Source organism: Xenopus tropicalis, chromosome 2, assembly GCF_000004195.4.
Source record: "Xenopus tropicalis strain Nigerian chromosome 2, UCB_Xtro_10.0, whole genome shotgun sequence".
Taxonomy (NCBI): domain Eukaryota; kingdom Metazoa; phylum Chordata; class Amphibia; order Anura; family Pipidae; genus Xenopus; species Xenopus tropicalis.
Window position 1 is genome coordinate 129,474,472 of NC_030678.2, and position 17,679 is coordinate 129,492,150.

Below are 17,679 nucleotides of genomic sequence, written 5' to 3' on the forward strand. Positions count from 1 at the left end.
AAAAATTCAGATTAAATACAAAAATTTCCGACGTGCTTTAACACAGGCCAAGAATCAGCCCCTCCACTGGCATCAGCCTTCTTCCTTGCCTGCCCCTGAAAGCATTGTGTTGGGCTGGGTGCAGGAACATGCAGCAGATGTTTGTGCGGAAATGCATACTACCATGATTCCATGACACCCGTATTCCGCTACATGTGTCTGTACCCAGGCCAATGCAGGGGTTTTGGATACAGGCAAGGAAGAAGGCTAATGCCAGTGTAGGGGCTGATTATCTGTCTGCATTTTACTGCAGGCCGAAAATCAGCTCTATGTGGCACTGACCTAAAGGTTGCAAGAATGTTTTAATATTTGTATCTAATCCAACAGTAATATTAGCAAAAGCAGATATTTACCTTAAAAACTAAAAATAATTCTAAATGGTTGTATGTGACATGATGGTTTCACTCCCCACCGTGTTTCACAGTAAAGATGAGAACCAGCCCAGGGTCTGAAATAGCGATCTCTTGGTAGTGCCACCCAAACCCCACCCCAATTTAGTAATTATCCCTTTTTTCTTCTTAAAGAAGAATGCAAGTCAAAATTTAAAAAGCATACTGCCCAATAGTCCTCCTATTGTTTAGTAAAAACGCCACACTTTTGGCTCATCTAATCAAATATTTACTCTTCACACTTACTTCGCATTTTCTAGAACAGGCAGCCATCTCTAAAAAGGTATTCTCCCCTCCTTGCTCCATACTGCACATGTGTTTCATTCCCTCCCCCCACTCCCAGATCCGCTTCTGATTGGCTGGTGGGCATGTGTTGCTCAGAACAGGAGACAGGATCAAGTTACACACATGCTCAGAGAACAGGAAGGCTGTTGGCAGCCTGCAGGAAGGGGAGAGAGATTTCAGTGATGTCACTGTAGGCTTCACACTGCTGTAGGCTGCCAGCACCATATCTCAGAGAGGCAAGCAGGGATCTGGGAATTTAGATATGCAGTAATTACTTAAAAAGAATGCCTTTAGACTTACTTTTAATTTATATTAAAGTGGACCTGTCACCCAGACATAAAAAGCTGAATAATAAAAGCCCTTTTTAAGTTAAACATGAAACCCAAATTCCTTTTTTTAAATAACACATCCATACCCTTTATAAGGACATTTAAAAATCCCAGCTGTCAATCATATATTGCCTGCCCCGCCTCTATGCCTTAGGCATAGAGGTGGGGCAGACAAAAGCTTTAGCTTTCCATTCAGCACTTCCTAGATGTCACTGCACTTCACACTTTTCCCCTCCCTCCCCATCACCTAATTATGTAGCCAGTGCATGGGTATGGGCATCTGGTCCTTTAACAAGATTTTGGTGTGATGCAAAGCTTGCCTTACTAACAGTGCCCACAAAATGGCAGCTGCCTGCTTGCTGTGATTGAATAGTTCCAAGACTGAAGGCAACAAGATTTATACTATCTGTATAGTGTAAATAAGGTTTACTTTGCTCGACTAGCATGATAGAAAAGAATTTGGAGTTTTTTCTCAGGGTGACAGGTCCCCTTTAACCTTTCATTGTCCTTTAAAGATAGGACTGCTTGAGCCCTTTTTATACAATAAGATATTTCTGATGTATAAATAGCTATTAAAATGGAGGCATAAAATGAACACCGGGTTCGGGGGGAAAAAAACACTGATTTGATTTACTGGGAGGTGCCTAACAATTGACATCAGCAGAAAATTGAGGTTTCCTTGCCCTTTACTTAGAAATTAATATGGCATGCATTGATGACACATACAGCTTGAAAAGGATGCAATTCTCAAATATAGTGTAATTCATGTGCCCTACTCGAACAGCCAACAGCATTCCACCTGTATATCATACTAGTAACATTGCACAAACAATGCATTTAATGAAGTTTCATTTACCCATTTAGCAAACTTCAGATACGCATAACTTTTTCCTTGCTGCAGCCATTTGAACTTCTGAATCTTTTATGAGCACCATAATACATGTGCTAAAGCATTTAATGTAAAGGAAGCCCTTACAGTAACCAGAGAATAAGTGTGCAGCATGATCTAAATTAATTTTGCAAAAATAGTAACAAAAAAATAAGAGATGATAGACATGAGTAAAGCTGTCTTATTTTGTTTTATTAAACATATCATAACAAAATATTAACAAAGATAACACCATAATACACCAGCACCACCCTGTGGCTTACGGACTCATTTGTGTGATTTGGATTTTAAAATTCATGAATATACGGGTTTCCTTCAGAATGAAATTGATAACAACTCAGAACAGCGGCTGCTCGCTTATATTCTCTTTCTGCTTTATCCCAGTTCGTCTCATGTCAGTTTAAACAATAATCTTTTGTTTAAAAACAATAGTTCAGTAAGAGTCAATTTCCTTGCAGACGTCTGAAGCCAGAGATATACAATACCGAAAACTATATTTATCAACGAATGTAAGGAATGATAAGGTTCCAGTTAGACAACTGGGTTCTTGACTGTCTCTGAGATGCTTTAGCTATCACTTACTTGCTAATACTTTGCAAAATTGGTCAACTAAGTAAACACTATGGGGGTTCCGTCATTTTGTGGGCGAGTGCTAGAAATGACACCATGATGGCAATTTTCAGCACAACTGAATCAGATTTGTGTTTATATACAAGCGCAACTGCACAAAAAGACATTAGCACATTATTCTTTAGGTGTACATGTTGGCTGCATGTATTGATGCAGCCTATAGTGGGGCACACCCTGAGATCAGCACCACCTTTGGAAAGGAGAATATTGTGTCAAGCACAGGCAAGTTCATGCAGTTCATCTAAATAGACAGGGAGGGCTCAATGGCTTTGGCTGCCAATATGTGTAATGCAGGGATTGTGTTTAGGGGAAAGTACCTTTAATGAATAGCATCAATACTTGCAACAACTGTGTCCATTTTTGAGAAACTGTATGAATATGTGGAACAATTCCATCGTAAACTGACATCTGCTATGGATTGTTCATGTTTTGTTTGCTTGCCATCATGCCATACATACTGAATCTACCAAACTAAATACAAATAACATGTTGGGATTGCTATATAGTTACGATGCCTGCTGTAAACAGGATCTCTTAGTACCAGAGAAAGTAGCACTCCTTCAACTTTTGCCCAAAGCTGTTGAGGTGAGGTACCGTACAGATTACAAGCTGGCATCTTGAAGTTTTTCAGTAGTACTGCCCTTTTTATGGCTTAAGTGGAGACAGACAAATAAGATAAAGAAGGGCAAAGGGGGTCATAAACCACTGCAGCAGATCAAACCAGTATGTCATGGTCCGGATGACAAGTACTTTGGGAGCTGAGTATCTTGATGCAAATGAATTATAGATGAAATGTTTCTATGGAAAATAAAGAGCTGACTTGCAAGAACTTGTATACCAAATAAAGTACAGGTATAGGACCTGTTATCCAGAATGCTCGGGACCTTGGGCTTTTCTGATAAGGGATCTTTCCGTAATTTGGATAAGAGATCCTATACCTGTATGTTGTTTTCACTAAACTCCAAAGTTATTTGAGAACTGTAAAGGTAGATGCATGATGAAACTAAAGGGACACAAACCTGCAATTCTGAAGACACCCTCCTATGTTGCATCTAAGCTCTACACTCATGTCACATACATGAGTGAGACCAGATTTTTTTTTTAAAGTGCACACGTGATTTTTTTAAGTGCACACCAATTAAATTTTTTACACCCAAAACCAAGAAGAAAATAGAGGGAACATTGCCTCTTCCCTTATTTGACATATTTTAAGAAAAAACGTTGTCACCTCACCCCTTTTTATCTGCATGGAGCATGCACATCGGTCTTCAGTTACAAATAGTGGGCAAATTTGTCCTAGCGCAGTAACTCATGGCAACCAATAACATTTTATTCCATTCTTGATGAAGTTGGCTAAGCATAACTAATCACAAGCTCTTGCTACGGGTTACTACCCAGGTGCAGATTTCCCTTTGTTAGTAAATTCGTTTGTTTACTTGGCTGAAGTGCCAAAAAGTATGTTAGTGATAAAGAGACTGGCGTAATTTTAAAATGATACTGACACATTCCCACAATTAATAGGAACATAGTATCAAATGCCACTTCCAGATACGGCCAAACTCCATCATCACTGTGCAGAGGGAGAACATTTTGTCAGTCATGTTGGGCTGGAGTGATACATTTTTATAGGCTGGAGTTCAAATGTAAAAGATATGCCAGGCTACTACAAAGATCATGGGGGCTGGCGGGGGCATACTTGGCCTTCCTTTACTTGTGATACTGACAAAGCTCTACATTATAGGAATATGTTAGTAACCCCTTAAAGAAGCCTGATGTAAGTCAAGGTATTACTTGCCCTTCTCCTACTGACTTCTCCAGATTTCTTCTGTACTTAAACGACGTATAGGGATAGTTATACCGCCACCCCAGCCCTATCTACATTTCACCATCAAACAAACACTACTGATAACGCTCATATGCTGCCACATATGTTTAATATTAGATATAACAAGTAAAAAGCACACTGACAGCAAGATATCAGACTTCGTTCTTTGAAAGCTAAAATGCATTTTCTTAATGCTTAAGAAGCGTTCTTGAATGACAGACGAATAAGCATTCTCTGAAGTCCCTCCTCACACACTTGAAGAGTTTTAGTACAGAACACGTTCCTCTCTGTGATAAATGTCTCAAACAGATGCACACCCCCACCGACACCGAAATAATGGGACTTGGAAGCCAGATATACAATCCCATTTTTTGCCAATAAATGTTGAAATATATCATGCAATGCACCATAATAGGCAGGATTATATACGGTCTCCGACGTAAGTATAGTGTCATATTTCACTGGAGACATTTTATTTTGCATTAACTTACTAAACTGTGACCATTCCCCTGAGAAGAACCGGCATTTGGATAAGAGCCCAGGTTTGATTTCTGACTTTTTATGTCTTTTTCGACCAGGTTCTTCCATAATGTATTCATTGGAATCATCTCTCTCACAGTTCACAAGTGCATTGGGCATGGTTATTTCTTCTATCACAGTACTGTTGTAGTCTTGGAAATGCACTTCTTTGGCTTTTCGTTTGAGAGCTAATATTCCCAATAAACCAGCTCCACAGCCAAGATCTAAAACCCTCTTTCCTTGAAAATCCACATCCTCATCTTCAAGGTATCTTACTAAATCAAAAGTACATTCCCAAATCTTCATTCCACCTTCATAAACGCCAGAGATGAGATCAGAGTTAGACTCAACAGTTTTACTAATTATGTTTTCTCTGTTAGATTCTTCTCCGGATAATGTCATTTCTACCATGGATACATTAACAAACTGCAGCCCTGAAATGCTTTCAACTATTTTATTTTCTAGTACTCTACTGACATCTTCTGGAATTTTGTGCTCAATGGCAAATGTACTGCCTGCTGCTTTTTGTCCAGCTAAGCCGTCACAATTTGTGTTGCTACAGCTAAATGTATTGTTTTCACCAGCCAATGTCATTAGTCCCGTTTCCTTAACTTCATCTGTTGTCTCTGGATGTGCTTCACTGTCGCCTAATAGCAATTTATTATTCTCAGGATTTTCTACTGTTCTTACACGCTCTGATGAACCAAGGTGAGTTCCTGTACTTAATTCACATTCAGTGAGGCTGCCTTCTGTCTCATCTATGGTGAAATTAAATTGAAATGACATGTTCAATGTGAAAAACGGAAATTCAGAATATATGAATATATGAAATAGATTTTTCAAAATGTAACTCGATTATTTTGTCTCGTCGTTCCCCAAAGTCAATTGCAGATGTCCTAGAAAGGAGAAATAAAATAAAAGGATAGTTTACAATCATAATAGCAACAGAGACCCAATATGTTACTGGCATGTAGCTGGTTTTACAGAAAACTGTCAGCATCACATTTTAAAACCTTCCTTACACAACATTTAAAAAACTTTGCCTCCACCAGCTACTGCTCTTTAATTTTCCAAAGCAGATCTTTTTAGCCACGGCTGCAGCTGCCATGATGCTGGGCTTAGGGCAGGACAAAGGCCCAGTAGGCTGGATACACTGTTTATATCTGTCCTCCACCTTAATTGGTTCTGCCTTTACCACCCACACTCCTCATACACGCCAAGCCTGACATCACTAATGTAGCAAAATGAAGCAAAACTGTTTTAAAGCAATACTAACACTTATCTTTAAAAAAAATAAAAAAACACAAAAAATAAAAAACACAGGTATTCAGAATGAATACCTAACCAACAGATAGTTTTTAACATATTAAGTGGCCTATTGAAAAATTTTACCTACTTGCATATTTTTATCAAATTGGTTCTTTTACATGAAACAGGGCTTTACATCTGAGCTGTTTTATACTGTATGTTTTTATAGAGACCTACACTATTTGGGGTATAGTTTTACTGCACATGGAGTACCAGAGATGAGAGCAGACTAATGGGTAACAAAGAATCTATAATCTATCTGTATCTGCAGCTGCCCAAGTCCTACATCACCACCAGCAACCTACAGATTGATCTCTTGTCTGGGATTGGACAGAAATTCTAAAATAGTCTGTAGAGGAAAGAGACATGGAGTTACAAACATGGTACATCAAGGCAGGCTAATTAGCAGCCTCCAGCAATTCTTGAACTACAAATGCCAGTATCCCCTGAGAGCTAAAGACTTTGGGGGGGGTTTGTGGAAGTTGAAGTTCATAAACAGTAGTCAGCTGCAGGTTGTAGTGTAACTATGAATGCCCCACGTAGAGTTCACCAGGCCCAATAACCAATAAATACTGTTCTACTAAGACAGTTTTGTCAGTACACAAAAACAAGTTAAAAAACCTGTGCGTATCTAAGCCTACTGTATTCCACCTTGCCAGTAATATCACATCATTATAAAAATGAACTGGCCAAAGGTTCTGAATATTTCTGCAAGTATATCCCACAAATAGTGCAATGATTTCCCTAGACTGCAGAGAGTATTAGTATCTAGGCCATATCTGCAGAACCCCACCCAAATTGTAGTGACGGATCAATAACTCAGAGTATAAATGTTTTTCTTTCATAAAGTTGTTGAAATAAGAAATTGTTTATCAGAAATTACTTACAGGAACACAACAGGCCAGAAGGCCTTGTCCCTGAGAGCTCCCTGGCTACATGATTAACGATAAACTGTAACACCTTTCCACTTACTCCTATTTTAAGGGAAAACTTAAGTATTTTGACACAAAACCTGCTGTGTGTGCTCATTTTAGTTAAAAATACAGTAACAATTAATGCTCATTAATGTCCATGACATTTTACTTTGCAGTCTCTATGGTACCAAAAATCTAGTTCAATAATGGAAAGATACAGGTTCACTGCCTCTCATAATTAATAGCTCTTCTATTTCTAACCTTCCGGGAAAAAGAAAAGGGCCAACACAAAAATAATGATTAACTTGCACTGCACTCAATATTGTTCTGCACCTAATTGAAAACCTACAGGTTTTACACAGTTTGAAACATGAACTCAATCGGCTATGCAACGAAATACGTCTGTTTGCTGCATGTCCAGTTACATATGTCTGACAAATCAATTTTCAATTTAACACCTACAGTAAAAGACATGCATTCTTAATAAAACCCAATCCACAAACAAAAATACTCTGTTTCAACCAGAAATTAACATTTCTTTAGCAATCTCACAACATAATGATTTCTATAGTTTTATCTGAAACTGTACTTTATAGTTTTGCTGCAATGTTTCAACAATCAAAAGCAAAAAAACAAAAAGTAATACACAATTACTGCTTTTCTTATAGGGATTCAGTAACAAGAAAACATATTTCAAAACAAATTAGTTAACAAAATCCTGTACTGAAATTAATTTTTTTAAAAGAGCAAACTGATTTTTATATTTATAATAAAAACTGACATAAGGCTAGGCATTACCTTACTTTCTCAAGTACTCCCAGTCATGTGACTTGTGATCTAACTTCAGTAACTCTTTACTGCTGCACTGCAAGTTGGAGTCATGTCACTTCCCCAGCAGCCGACAGAACAAAGGGCAGTTGACAAGATAACAGCTCCTTGATACCATTGCTCTGCTTTAGGGCTCTGGCACACGGGGAGATTAGTCGCCCCGACAAATCTCCCTTGTCACGGGCGACTAATCTCCCCATGTGCCAGAGCCCTTAGACTAATAGCACTGCTGGTAGAGAAACTGTCCCATGAATCTATTTACAATAGGAAGTGGCATTGATTGCTTCAGGCATTTTGCTAGCAGCTAAGAAACTGTGTTAAAACTTCTCCATAAGTCATTAACCTGAATAAGCTTGCACGGGATAAGATGGCTATGGAGATATATATATTTAAATATTACAAGAAAGACAAGCAAATACAATAGCGTATATTTAAAACAACCTGTATGGTGTATAATTGTATGGTGGTCTATTTACACTTAGGGGCATATTCAGGCTGATAGTACTAAATAAACTCAGCTTTGTGGTTACCAAGCCACTTAATCTTCTATAATTTTTAGGCAAACTGACAATGTGGTGCTGTATAGGACTGTTAGTATGACATCTGAGATAGGAAAGTTCTTGGAGCCTGTGCTGGCTTCCTGTAATTAAGAACTTTCTGGATACTGGTTTCCAGATAATGGATCCCATAACTGTACAAACAGTAAGTATTTCTAAGCCCAACAGACTGTAGTTTAGAAAGCAATTTTTTACATCATCATAAAAAGCTATTTAAATTATTTGATACAATATCCCTTAAAAATAGCCATAGTGATTATAACTTTTAATGCCATTGTCCAGAACATAATCCTGAATATTGTGATCCCTTAACAAATCTTAAGTCAGATGGTATTATAGGCAAATAGCAGAGAATCTTTTTTTTTTTTTTTTTTTTTTTAAAAAAACAAAAACAAAAAAGTGCCATTTATTTAAATGTTATTAATGTATCCATCCCCGAGTTTTGACACCACATTTTTAACTCCAGGATTAAATATGAATAAGACATTTGTCTCAAGGTTCTGATATTCTTGAACCATTAATCATTCAGCCTTAACATAAAGGGCAATATACAAGGCAATTTAATGATCCCCCTCTCAAAAAATCTGGCTCTCTATTTGTAGTTTTTTTTGGCCGTGAGTCACATTCATATGTTGGAGAACAACACAAGCATGCGGGAAGTTCCTGGGGGTGCCAAATAAGGGCTGTGATTGGCTGTTGGTAGACCCTGTGTAGCCTGCCAGCCTACAGGAGGCTGTTTTTTGCAGTACACATTTATTATTTTTGCAACTGAAGCTTGCCTCAAGCCAGGATTTAAAAATATAAGTACCTGCATTGAGGCCGGGAGCAACATTAAATAGGTTGGTGAGCAACATGGTGTTTGCAAGCTACTGGTTGGGGGGCACTGGTTTAGACAAAAAGTCAAAGAATTCAATTCAAGAGTAACTTGATTGTTTCAGAGTTTATATTTGATTATATATTGGGAGTTTTCATGAGGAGGGGCTTATATCAGATAATTTTTAATGTTAGTGCCCCTAACTATGTTAAATAAAAAAAAATATTTTTAAATAAAAGAAAATATTAAAAATATGTTATGTTGCAAAGACATGTGTCAATATAACAGTCTCTTGTGTATTGTTGCTGACAATAACCTCTTTTAGGTAAATTAGTAAATATAACAATTGGTTATTGCGTGTTGTGAGAGCACACCTTCCTGTTTAGTAGTTGCAAATATACTGTATATAGCAAAAAACAGATATAGAGCTTATAGTAAAATCATTTAATCTGTGAATTTATGTGCTAAAGTCAGCTGAGACAATGGGCATTTAAGCTACAACTGTCATTACTTTATCTTTATTCTATATCCATCCCTCTGCCTTGCTGTTTCCCTTCACATGGAGCTTACACCAACCCCACCAATGACCAACTTCCAATCCCTCCCTAGAACACTCAGGCCCCCACAACACCTGAATCATTAAGACTAGCCATGCTTACAATGAGAATACCCTGTAGCTGTGGCTGTGAATATATTGCATACATGCAGTATATGCTATGTTTAGCCACTATCTGATGAATAGCTTAGTTTATCCCCAAGCCAGTAAAAAAAATGTACAATAACAATTTGAATTTCATCAACCAGTTTATTTTCTATTACAGCTTTCACATTCACATATACCTACTGTTAACATCTCCCCAACACCAACTTTCTAAATAATACAAACCCCAAACTGCACTCAAGAAAATGCATTCATTCTGTCTTTAGAAAAATGTAATAATGTGGTTGAATTCCATTTTAAATGAAATCCAGCAATAATTATGGGAGTACATTTGCAGTCACCAGTTTTACACAAATAGCTACTACTAGGAGCCACAAAATGCACCTGAATCTGTTCAAATTATTACGTCTGCGAAACTGAGGCACCGCTGAGTGACAGAGCAGTTTCACTCACTGCCTGGATCCTCCCTATTCCCAGACTCTGCTTTAGAATAAAGTAAAGCTGTAAGTTTATGAAATGGGATGACAGTGTTCTGTTATCTGTTCAATACTATCATGTATTCATTATGTTTGGTCACAAGCGCTGCCTCTTTACTTTGGCTGAATATGTGCCTGCAATTCTAATAACTGGAAAAAAAATACTTCTAAACTATGCTTTAAGCAATATTTTCACCATTCTGTTTTTATGATCAAAACAGCTGGTGCCGTTATTACTCCACAGTGGATACATGGAATATGCATTGATGTGTGTTTTGATTGCATTTTTATAACAACAGTTAGAGGCCTGGCACATGCTAATGCTGCTGCCTGCCAAAACACAAAGTATAAATGCAAATATCACACACTTAACAACACACTTAACATTGGAAATAAAATGTTTAAAAAATAAAATCAACTACTTACATATTTTATTTTTCTAGGAAGTTTCATGAGGTTTCATATTGCTTGGTCAAGTTTTACCAACCAGGTGATTACTTGGAAGAAAAAAAAAAGTACAAGAATTGATAATAAGGCAAATTTAAGCTTTCTTTTATCTAATAATTTGGAAATTATTTTCTGTGTTTAGTTTATACTTTTACCTGCACACCTAATAAGACATTTCTATTCAGTATGGTCGGTGGAACCTGATTGGTTACCTGACTAAGTCTGATTTGTACTGCATTTATAAAACTCTATAGAGTAATGCTAAAGATATAACTTTCTGTAACCACTGCACATTGCAGCATGATGGCTAGGACCCAGTAATAACATATAGAGCATCACTATCAACTACAATAAAAACATAAAATCACAAAGACAGCAAAGCTTTTTCACAGTATTACACGCAAATTGCAAAACTAATGCCAACCTATACAAATCTTGGGTTTGTGAAATAAGCTGAGCCTTGTAGGGTCTACAATGAACCGCTCCAAATTTTAGTGATAAGCTGCCATAATTAGTGCTATCATCCATAGTCCTGAAAGCCTTACAAAACATGCATACTAGAGGGCTGAACATAAAATATAACACAGCTGTCCAATTGGATGTAGCACTCCTAAACAATTGTGTGGCCACCAGATGGCTCATGAATTCTACTGACCTCAATGGATGACATAATCATTTTATTGATATATGGTCCTGCTGAACATATAGTATATTTAATAACTGACCCACTGTATGAAAACAGATGGACAGCAATTAAATAACCGTGGGCTTAGACTGCACAATTCCTATAGGGTGGAATTAGAAATGTAACTATCATATTCACCTGTTGTAAATGCTTCTAATGCTGTTCTGATAAATTATATAAAACTGTACACAGGAAACCACAAGAAATATTTAGAAATGCATGATACATTACTCCACCTGTATGTGTGGTTCACTTAAAAAACAAACTATTGCTTGCAAAGCTACAATATTATTGTTACTTATTATTTATTGCTAGTTATTACTTATCTTTCTACTCATTTTCTAGGCTGTTGTTCTAACCACTGCCTGATTGCTAGGGTAAACTGGACCCCAGCAACCACAGAGCAGCTTAAATTGCAAATTGCAGAGTTACTGCACAAAAAGCTAAATAATTACAAAGCCACAGAAAATAAACACCAATTGCAAATTGTCTCAGACTATAATGGTCATTTTAAAACTTAATTTAAAGATAAATTACCACCTTTAAATCTTCTAGATTGTATTACAGCTTTACTTAGATAGTTGTAAACTTAAGTGGCTATTTCCAACACTATGCATTGTTACTGGAAATGCACTTGTGGTTAGACCTGCAGAGCCATATTTACCAAAATGGCTATATACATTTTGCAACATCTGTATAAAAAGTTTTTTTTATTAATGTCTCACCAAAGAAGCACCACATAAAACTGTAATGTGTGCCCCACTAAGGCAACCAAACGTACATGCACACCTAGCCTGCATTAATTGGCAATTATAGTCCTGAGTTAGCACATAGTTTTTATCATTCATGTTGGGCATATGGCTGGATGATAATACACAAACTTGACAGCTTTTTGATAAGCACAGCACCCCAGTCAAGCTTAACTTACTTGTTGGGATTCACAGCTTTTAGTTTTTTTAATATATGCAGCATGTTGGCCTGCCCCACTAAGACGTTACTGAGCCTTCTTGTATGAACACCACATAAAACAAAACTAAGAAACAAAACAGCCTGTGTAAGTACAGTGATGCCACTAATATATATATATATATATATATATATATATATATATAAATAAATAAAACTCTACGGGGCAGGGACCTCTTCCTACTGTGTCTCATAGCACATGGCACTTACTCCCTGTGTATTTATCCATGTTTATTGTATTTATTATAACACTTGTCCTCTGTGTGTGTGTGTGTGTGTGTGTGTGTGTGTGTATGTATGTATGTGTTTTTTAAAAAGGCTACTGAGGTAGCCGAAACGTTAGTCTTCTCAATAAACACCAGATTAATTCTATAAGTCCTGTGAGTGTGGATCTCCTCACTGCTGTATATAAAGGCCAGCACTCACGGGACTTTTAGCAACAGTAAAAAATAAAAGATTTTACCAAAGCAAAGCGTCACAGCATGGTTTCTTTATTCATCCGACGTTTCAGTTCCAGCAGGAACTTTCATCAGGGGATGAAAGTTCCTGCTGGAACTGAAACGTAGGATGAATAAAGAAACCATGCTGTGACGCTTTGCTTTGGTAAAATCTTTTATTTTTTACTGTTGCTAAAAGTCCCGTGAGTGCTGGCCTTTCCATGCACATTATATATATATATATATATATATATATATATATATATATATATATATATAATTGTCCATATTGGATACTCTAGCCATGAGAGCTGTAGTTCAGAACAACAAAATGCCCCTCCAGTTGCAGAATGGTCACTTTCAGAAATCACTTACAGCTTAGAGAGCTGAAGTGCTTTATACTCAGTTACTTGTATTCGTTTTGCCCATTCACTCTTGGCTATAGATATAACTGTAACCCTGCTGCCTGCTTCCACTGCAGAAATTTGAGTCCCTTCCTTTGCCTTTGGACTAAGCTCACTTTGTCACTAGAGGGAGGGAGAATGAAAGCAGATGGGTCTCCTCTTATGACTGCTTGAGTGTAATGCTTTCTTATCTTACACTGGAGTAGCTTTGTGCTCTTTTATTCATATGGGGATCTCTGCCCAGACTCCTGTAGAACAGGAAGTATTGTATATACTTTGTGTTTTGACAGTAGTTTGGGCAGAGATCCCTATATTAAACAAGGCTCCCTAGGCATAGGACCTGTGGGTATCCAGTGGGAAACAAATAAGCTTCTGATACTGGGATTCGGAAATAGTATATTAGACAAATCCACTAACAAGATAAAATTAACGACAGTACCTTGTTTAACTATTCCCCTCAGCCATGTGCATGCACACTACTTCCTATCGTCACGTAAAGAAAGGTCTTCAACCACGGGGGAGTGGAATTCTCTCCAAACCAACCAGCTGCTCCGCTCAGCAATGACTAGGTGGGATCATGTGCTGGGATTGGCAGCCTTCTTTTGAAGCAATGTTTAATGGGAAATGTAGTTTTTCTGACATTTTAAGCTCTGTATTAGTACCTGAGAAGACTGCGCTGAAAGAACTACATTTCCCTAAAGCCCATACAGCGTAGTGTAAAATGACTTTTCAGTAATAGAACTAGTAAAAACTATAATGTCAACTAATTGTTTAGGTGTTCTTTACAATGACCTTGGCCACAAGTACGAGACCAAAGTAAACTTGTATATTCAAGAAGTGCTTGCAGCCTGAATGATGCTGTGCTGTAAAGCTGACATCTCTGGCGATGAACCAGCTCTTTTCATCCCCCCTGCCATAGCACAGGTGCCAACGCTCCTGCCCTATTAATCCTGCGTATCTGTATGTAGGCAGTGTTATGTGCATGCAGAAAGTAAACAGCAAAGTTGAAAAATTAGCAAAATGCATTGAAGCAAATAGGTTTTTTTTTTCACACTGCGTGACTTTTCTTACGCATGCAACTTTTTTTTCCCACTTCAAATACATTAGTCAATTGCCTTGTTTTCTCACAACAAAGGCTTTCAAATAAATGGGAGTCTATTCTCACTCCTACCATGTGATTTTATTTTTTTTTACGCACAACTTTTTTCTCAGTCTATCTACATTAAAGTCAGTCTGTGTTTTCTCTCTGCAAATTTTTTGTTGCAACAAACTTTGTTGCAGTTTTGTGAAATGTGTAACATCACCTCAAATCCATGCCTGAGGAAAAATTCACTTATCACTACTGCTCACCCATGGGCAGGGTGCAACGTGTGTGTAAAGCACTTAAACACCAGGCTATTGGTAGAACATGGGGTACATGTGTCAGGAACTGCAGGAAATCAAACCCTGGACTTGGTGCTGGACTGCTGGTACTCTAGCTTAATGGGCCACAGGAGGTTCCTTGAGCGCCATGGGATCAGTTGCCCTTATGTGCCTTCTGCATTTCCACCAGTTTTCCTTATGTCGCAACCTATATTGTTAATCACATGTGTGCATGGGCGTCCACAGAAGGGGGCAAGAGGGGGCACTTGCCCCCCCCTGGAAAAGTAGCAAAAAAAACCTTACTTTCTGCACTGTCTCCTCAAGCCCGTTTTTGCTGTGCTCCGATTGGATCTTTCTTCTTGTGGATTCTCCAATCAGAGCACAGCTTCCTTGACAGACAGTAAAATTGACCAATCAGAGCACAGATGCACACAGGGATCGGGAGATTTTGCAAACTGGAAACAAATGAAGACTGAAAAGAAGAATCTGCAGCTGTAACTTTACCTGAGAACCAACTCTCAACTTTTGCTGCAGATTTCATCCCACAGGCACTATACACAGGTACTATACACAGGCACTATACCCAGGTACTATACCCAGGCACTATACCCAGGCACTATACCCAGGCACTATACCCAGGTACTATACCCAGGCACTATACCCAGGCACTATACGCAGGCACTATACGCAGGCACTATACCCAGGCACTATACCCAGGCACTATACGCAGGCACTATACGCAGGCACTATACCCAGGCACTATACGCAGGTACTATACGCAGGTACTATACCCAGGCACTATACACAGGCACTATACACAGGCACTATACACAGGTACTATACCCAGGTACTATACCCAGGTACTATACCCAGGCACTATACGTAGGCACTATAAACAGGTACTATACCCAGGTACTATACACAGGCACTATACACAGGTACTATACACAGGCACTATACACAGGCACTATACACAGGCACTATACACAGGTACTATACCCAGGTACTATACACAGGCCTCTGTTCTGCCTCTATACAGATTTCAAATGGGGGCCAAAAATATTGCTCTGTGAGGCTACAATTTTATTATTATTATAATTTTGTATTACTTATTTTTCCAAGTAGGCCCCTTAACTATTCATATTCCCATCTCTTGTTTAAACCACTACCTGGTTGCTAGGGTAAATAAGACCCTAGCAACCAGATAGCTGCTGAAATACCAAATGGAGAGCTGCTGAACAAAAAGCTAAATAACTGAAAAACCATTAAAAATAAAAGTGAATTTGAATGCGAACTAGCCCTGATCACAAACACAAATGTTTGCAGATCCCCTCACAGAAATGCGCGTATAAATACTTTAACATACTAAACATTTTAGGGTAAAAACAAAAAAGCCCCCCCCGCACTTTTGTACAGTATCCCTGGGAGTCAGTGGGAACGGCAAGAGGTAGTTGGGAGGTTAACTTTTTACGCCAGCAGCGAATCCACTAAGTGTCACATTAGCTGTAGGTCAGTCTGTGTATGGGCCATCTTTAGCCTCCCCTAGTATCATCCTGCAAAAAAAATATATATATTTATATATATATATATATATTTGTCTGTTGCAGGATGATACTAGCTTACTTGCCCCCCCTTGGAAAATGTTCTGCGGACGCCCATGCATGTGTGGCTGCTTTACTAATTACCTGCCTATATAAACCCACTCCGGGCAACACCCAGTTGCTCGATCATTGTTCCTGCTGAGCCTGGTCTTGCCACTTCGGATTCCGTGTTCCCTGCCTGGTCCCTGTTTGGTTTCCCTGATTTGACTTCTGCCTGACTTCTGATTTGCTTGAACCCTGCCTGGACTGACCTCTGCCTGATTATTGGATCTGCTTGAACTCTGCCTGCTTACAGATTTGCCTATTGCCGGACTCTGTATCTTACCTTACCACAGACTTTACTTTTATTTTTGTTTTGTTTTCATTAAAACTACCTTTTTTCATCTCACTTGGCTGTCTGGCCCTTTAAAGGAGTTCTGGGGGTTATCTGTACAAAGGCTCCTACCTGCTGGTCTCTCGCCAGAGGCCACGCCTGACAACATGTGACTCTCTTTCTAAGGATGGGCCTTTGCTTAGGTGGAAGAGACCTGGATGGAGCTAAGGATGTGGTTGAACTACAACTCACAACAGGCTGTATAATGTAGGTGCATATAACTAGGACGCCATAGAGGTTCTGTAGTTGAACTATAATACAAGTTTATTGTCCAAGACCGATGTTATAGGTGCAGAGATGGTTAAATACTCACATGAACAACATAGAAGTAGCAGAACCCACTGAGGATAACAAAGGAGGATGCCGCCGGTTTATCCCACCTCTTTTGGAGTATGGGCAGGGAAAAGCACCTGTCAGCTGGCACCACTTTGGAAGCAGTCTGGTTGTTATTTCAATCCCCAGGTTGATAACCTTTAACTCTTGTGGGTCCTACGGCTAGGCAAAGATCAGGGTTTATACTAACCTGTATCCTGTCACTAGTCCGTGACCCTGAGCTAAGGCAACATTGCCTGGTGAAAGAAATACTTCCGACTATCTTCTAGTTTGGGCCTGAGCTGCCCTTGCTATCTTGATCTTACTAATCTCACTCCTCCTAGAGGGTGCTATAACAAATTCTGCTAATCTATATAAACCTCGTTCACGGGGCCCTATCCCCGACTTCTCCAGAGTAGGTATTAAAGGAAAAGTAACACTAAAAATTTTTAACTAAAAAATCTATTCTACCATCCCCCAATAATTGCCCTATCCTGAAAACCATTTGTTATTTTGAATGCTTTAGAAGAAAATACCTGTTAAACTTGGCTTCCTGTCATTTGAACAAAGGCGATACAGCGATGGCAGGGAAAGTATCAGGGGATGCATCAACTATGCGGGGATCGATT

General features: G+C 38.6%; 1 protein-coding gene across 5 annotated transcripts; it reads right to left on the bottom strand.

Moving 5' to 3' along the window:
* Window positions 1–2,102: 2,102 nt before the first annotated feature.
* Window positions 2,103–14,924, bottom strand: mettl18 (methyltransferase like 18). Of its 5 annotated transcripts, XM_012956591.3 has the most exons (4): window positions 13,842–13,970; window positions 10,890–10,960; window positions 5,757–5,801; window positions 2,103–5,663 (listed from the first exon to the last, which is right to left on the bottom strand). In XM_012956591.3, the coding sequence occupies exon 4, from the start codon at window positions 5,497–5,499 to the stop codon at window positions 4,582–4,584; it is 918 nt and encodes a 305-aa protein (XP_012812045.1). In that variant the 5' UTR covers window positions 5,500–5,663; window positions 5,757–5,801; window positions 10,890–10,960; window positions 13,842–13,970; the 3' UTR covers window positions 2,103–4,581. The 5 variants fall into 5 exon arrangements, with proteins under 5 accessions (XP_012812045.1, XP_012812043.1, XP_012812042.1 ...); XM_012956589.3 differs by lacking the exon at window positions 13,842–13,970 and adding an exon at window positions 14,753–14,924 and having other exon boundaries at window positions 4,477–5,801; XM_012956588.3 differs by having other exon boundaries at window positions 4,477–5,801.
* Window positions 14,925–17,679: the final 2,755 nt, after the last annotated feature.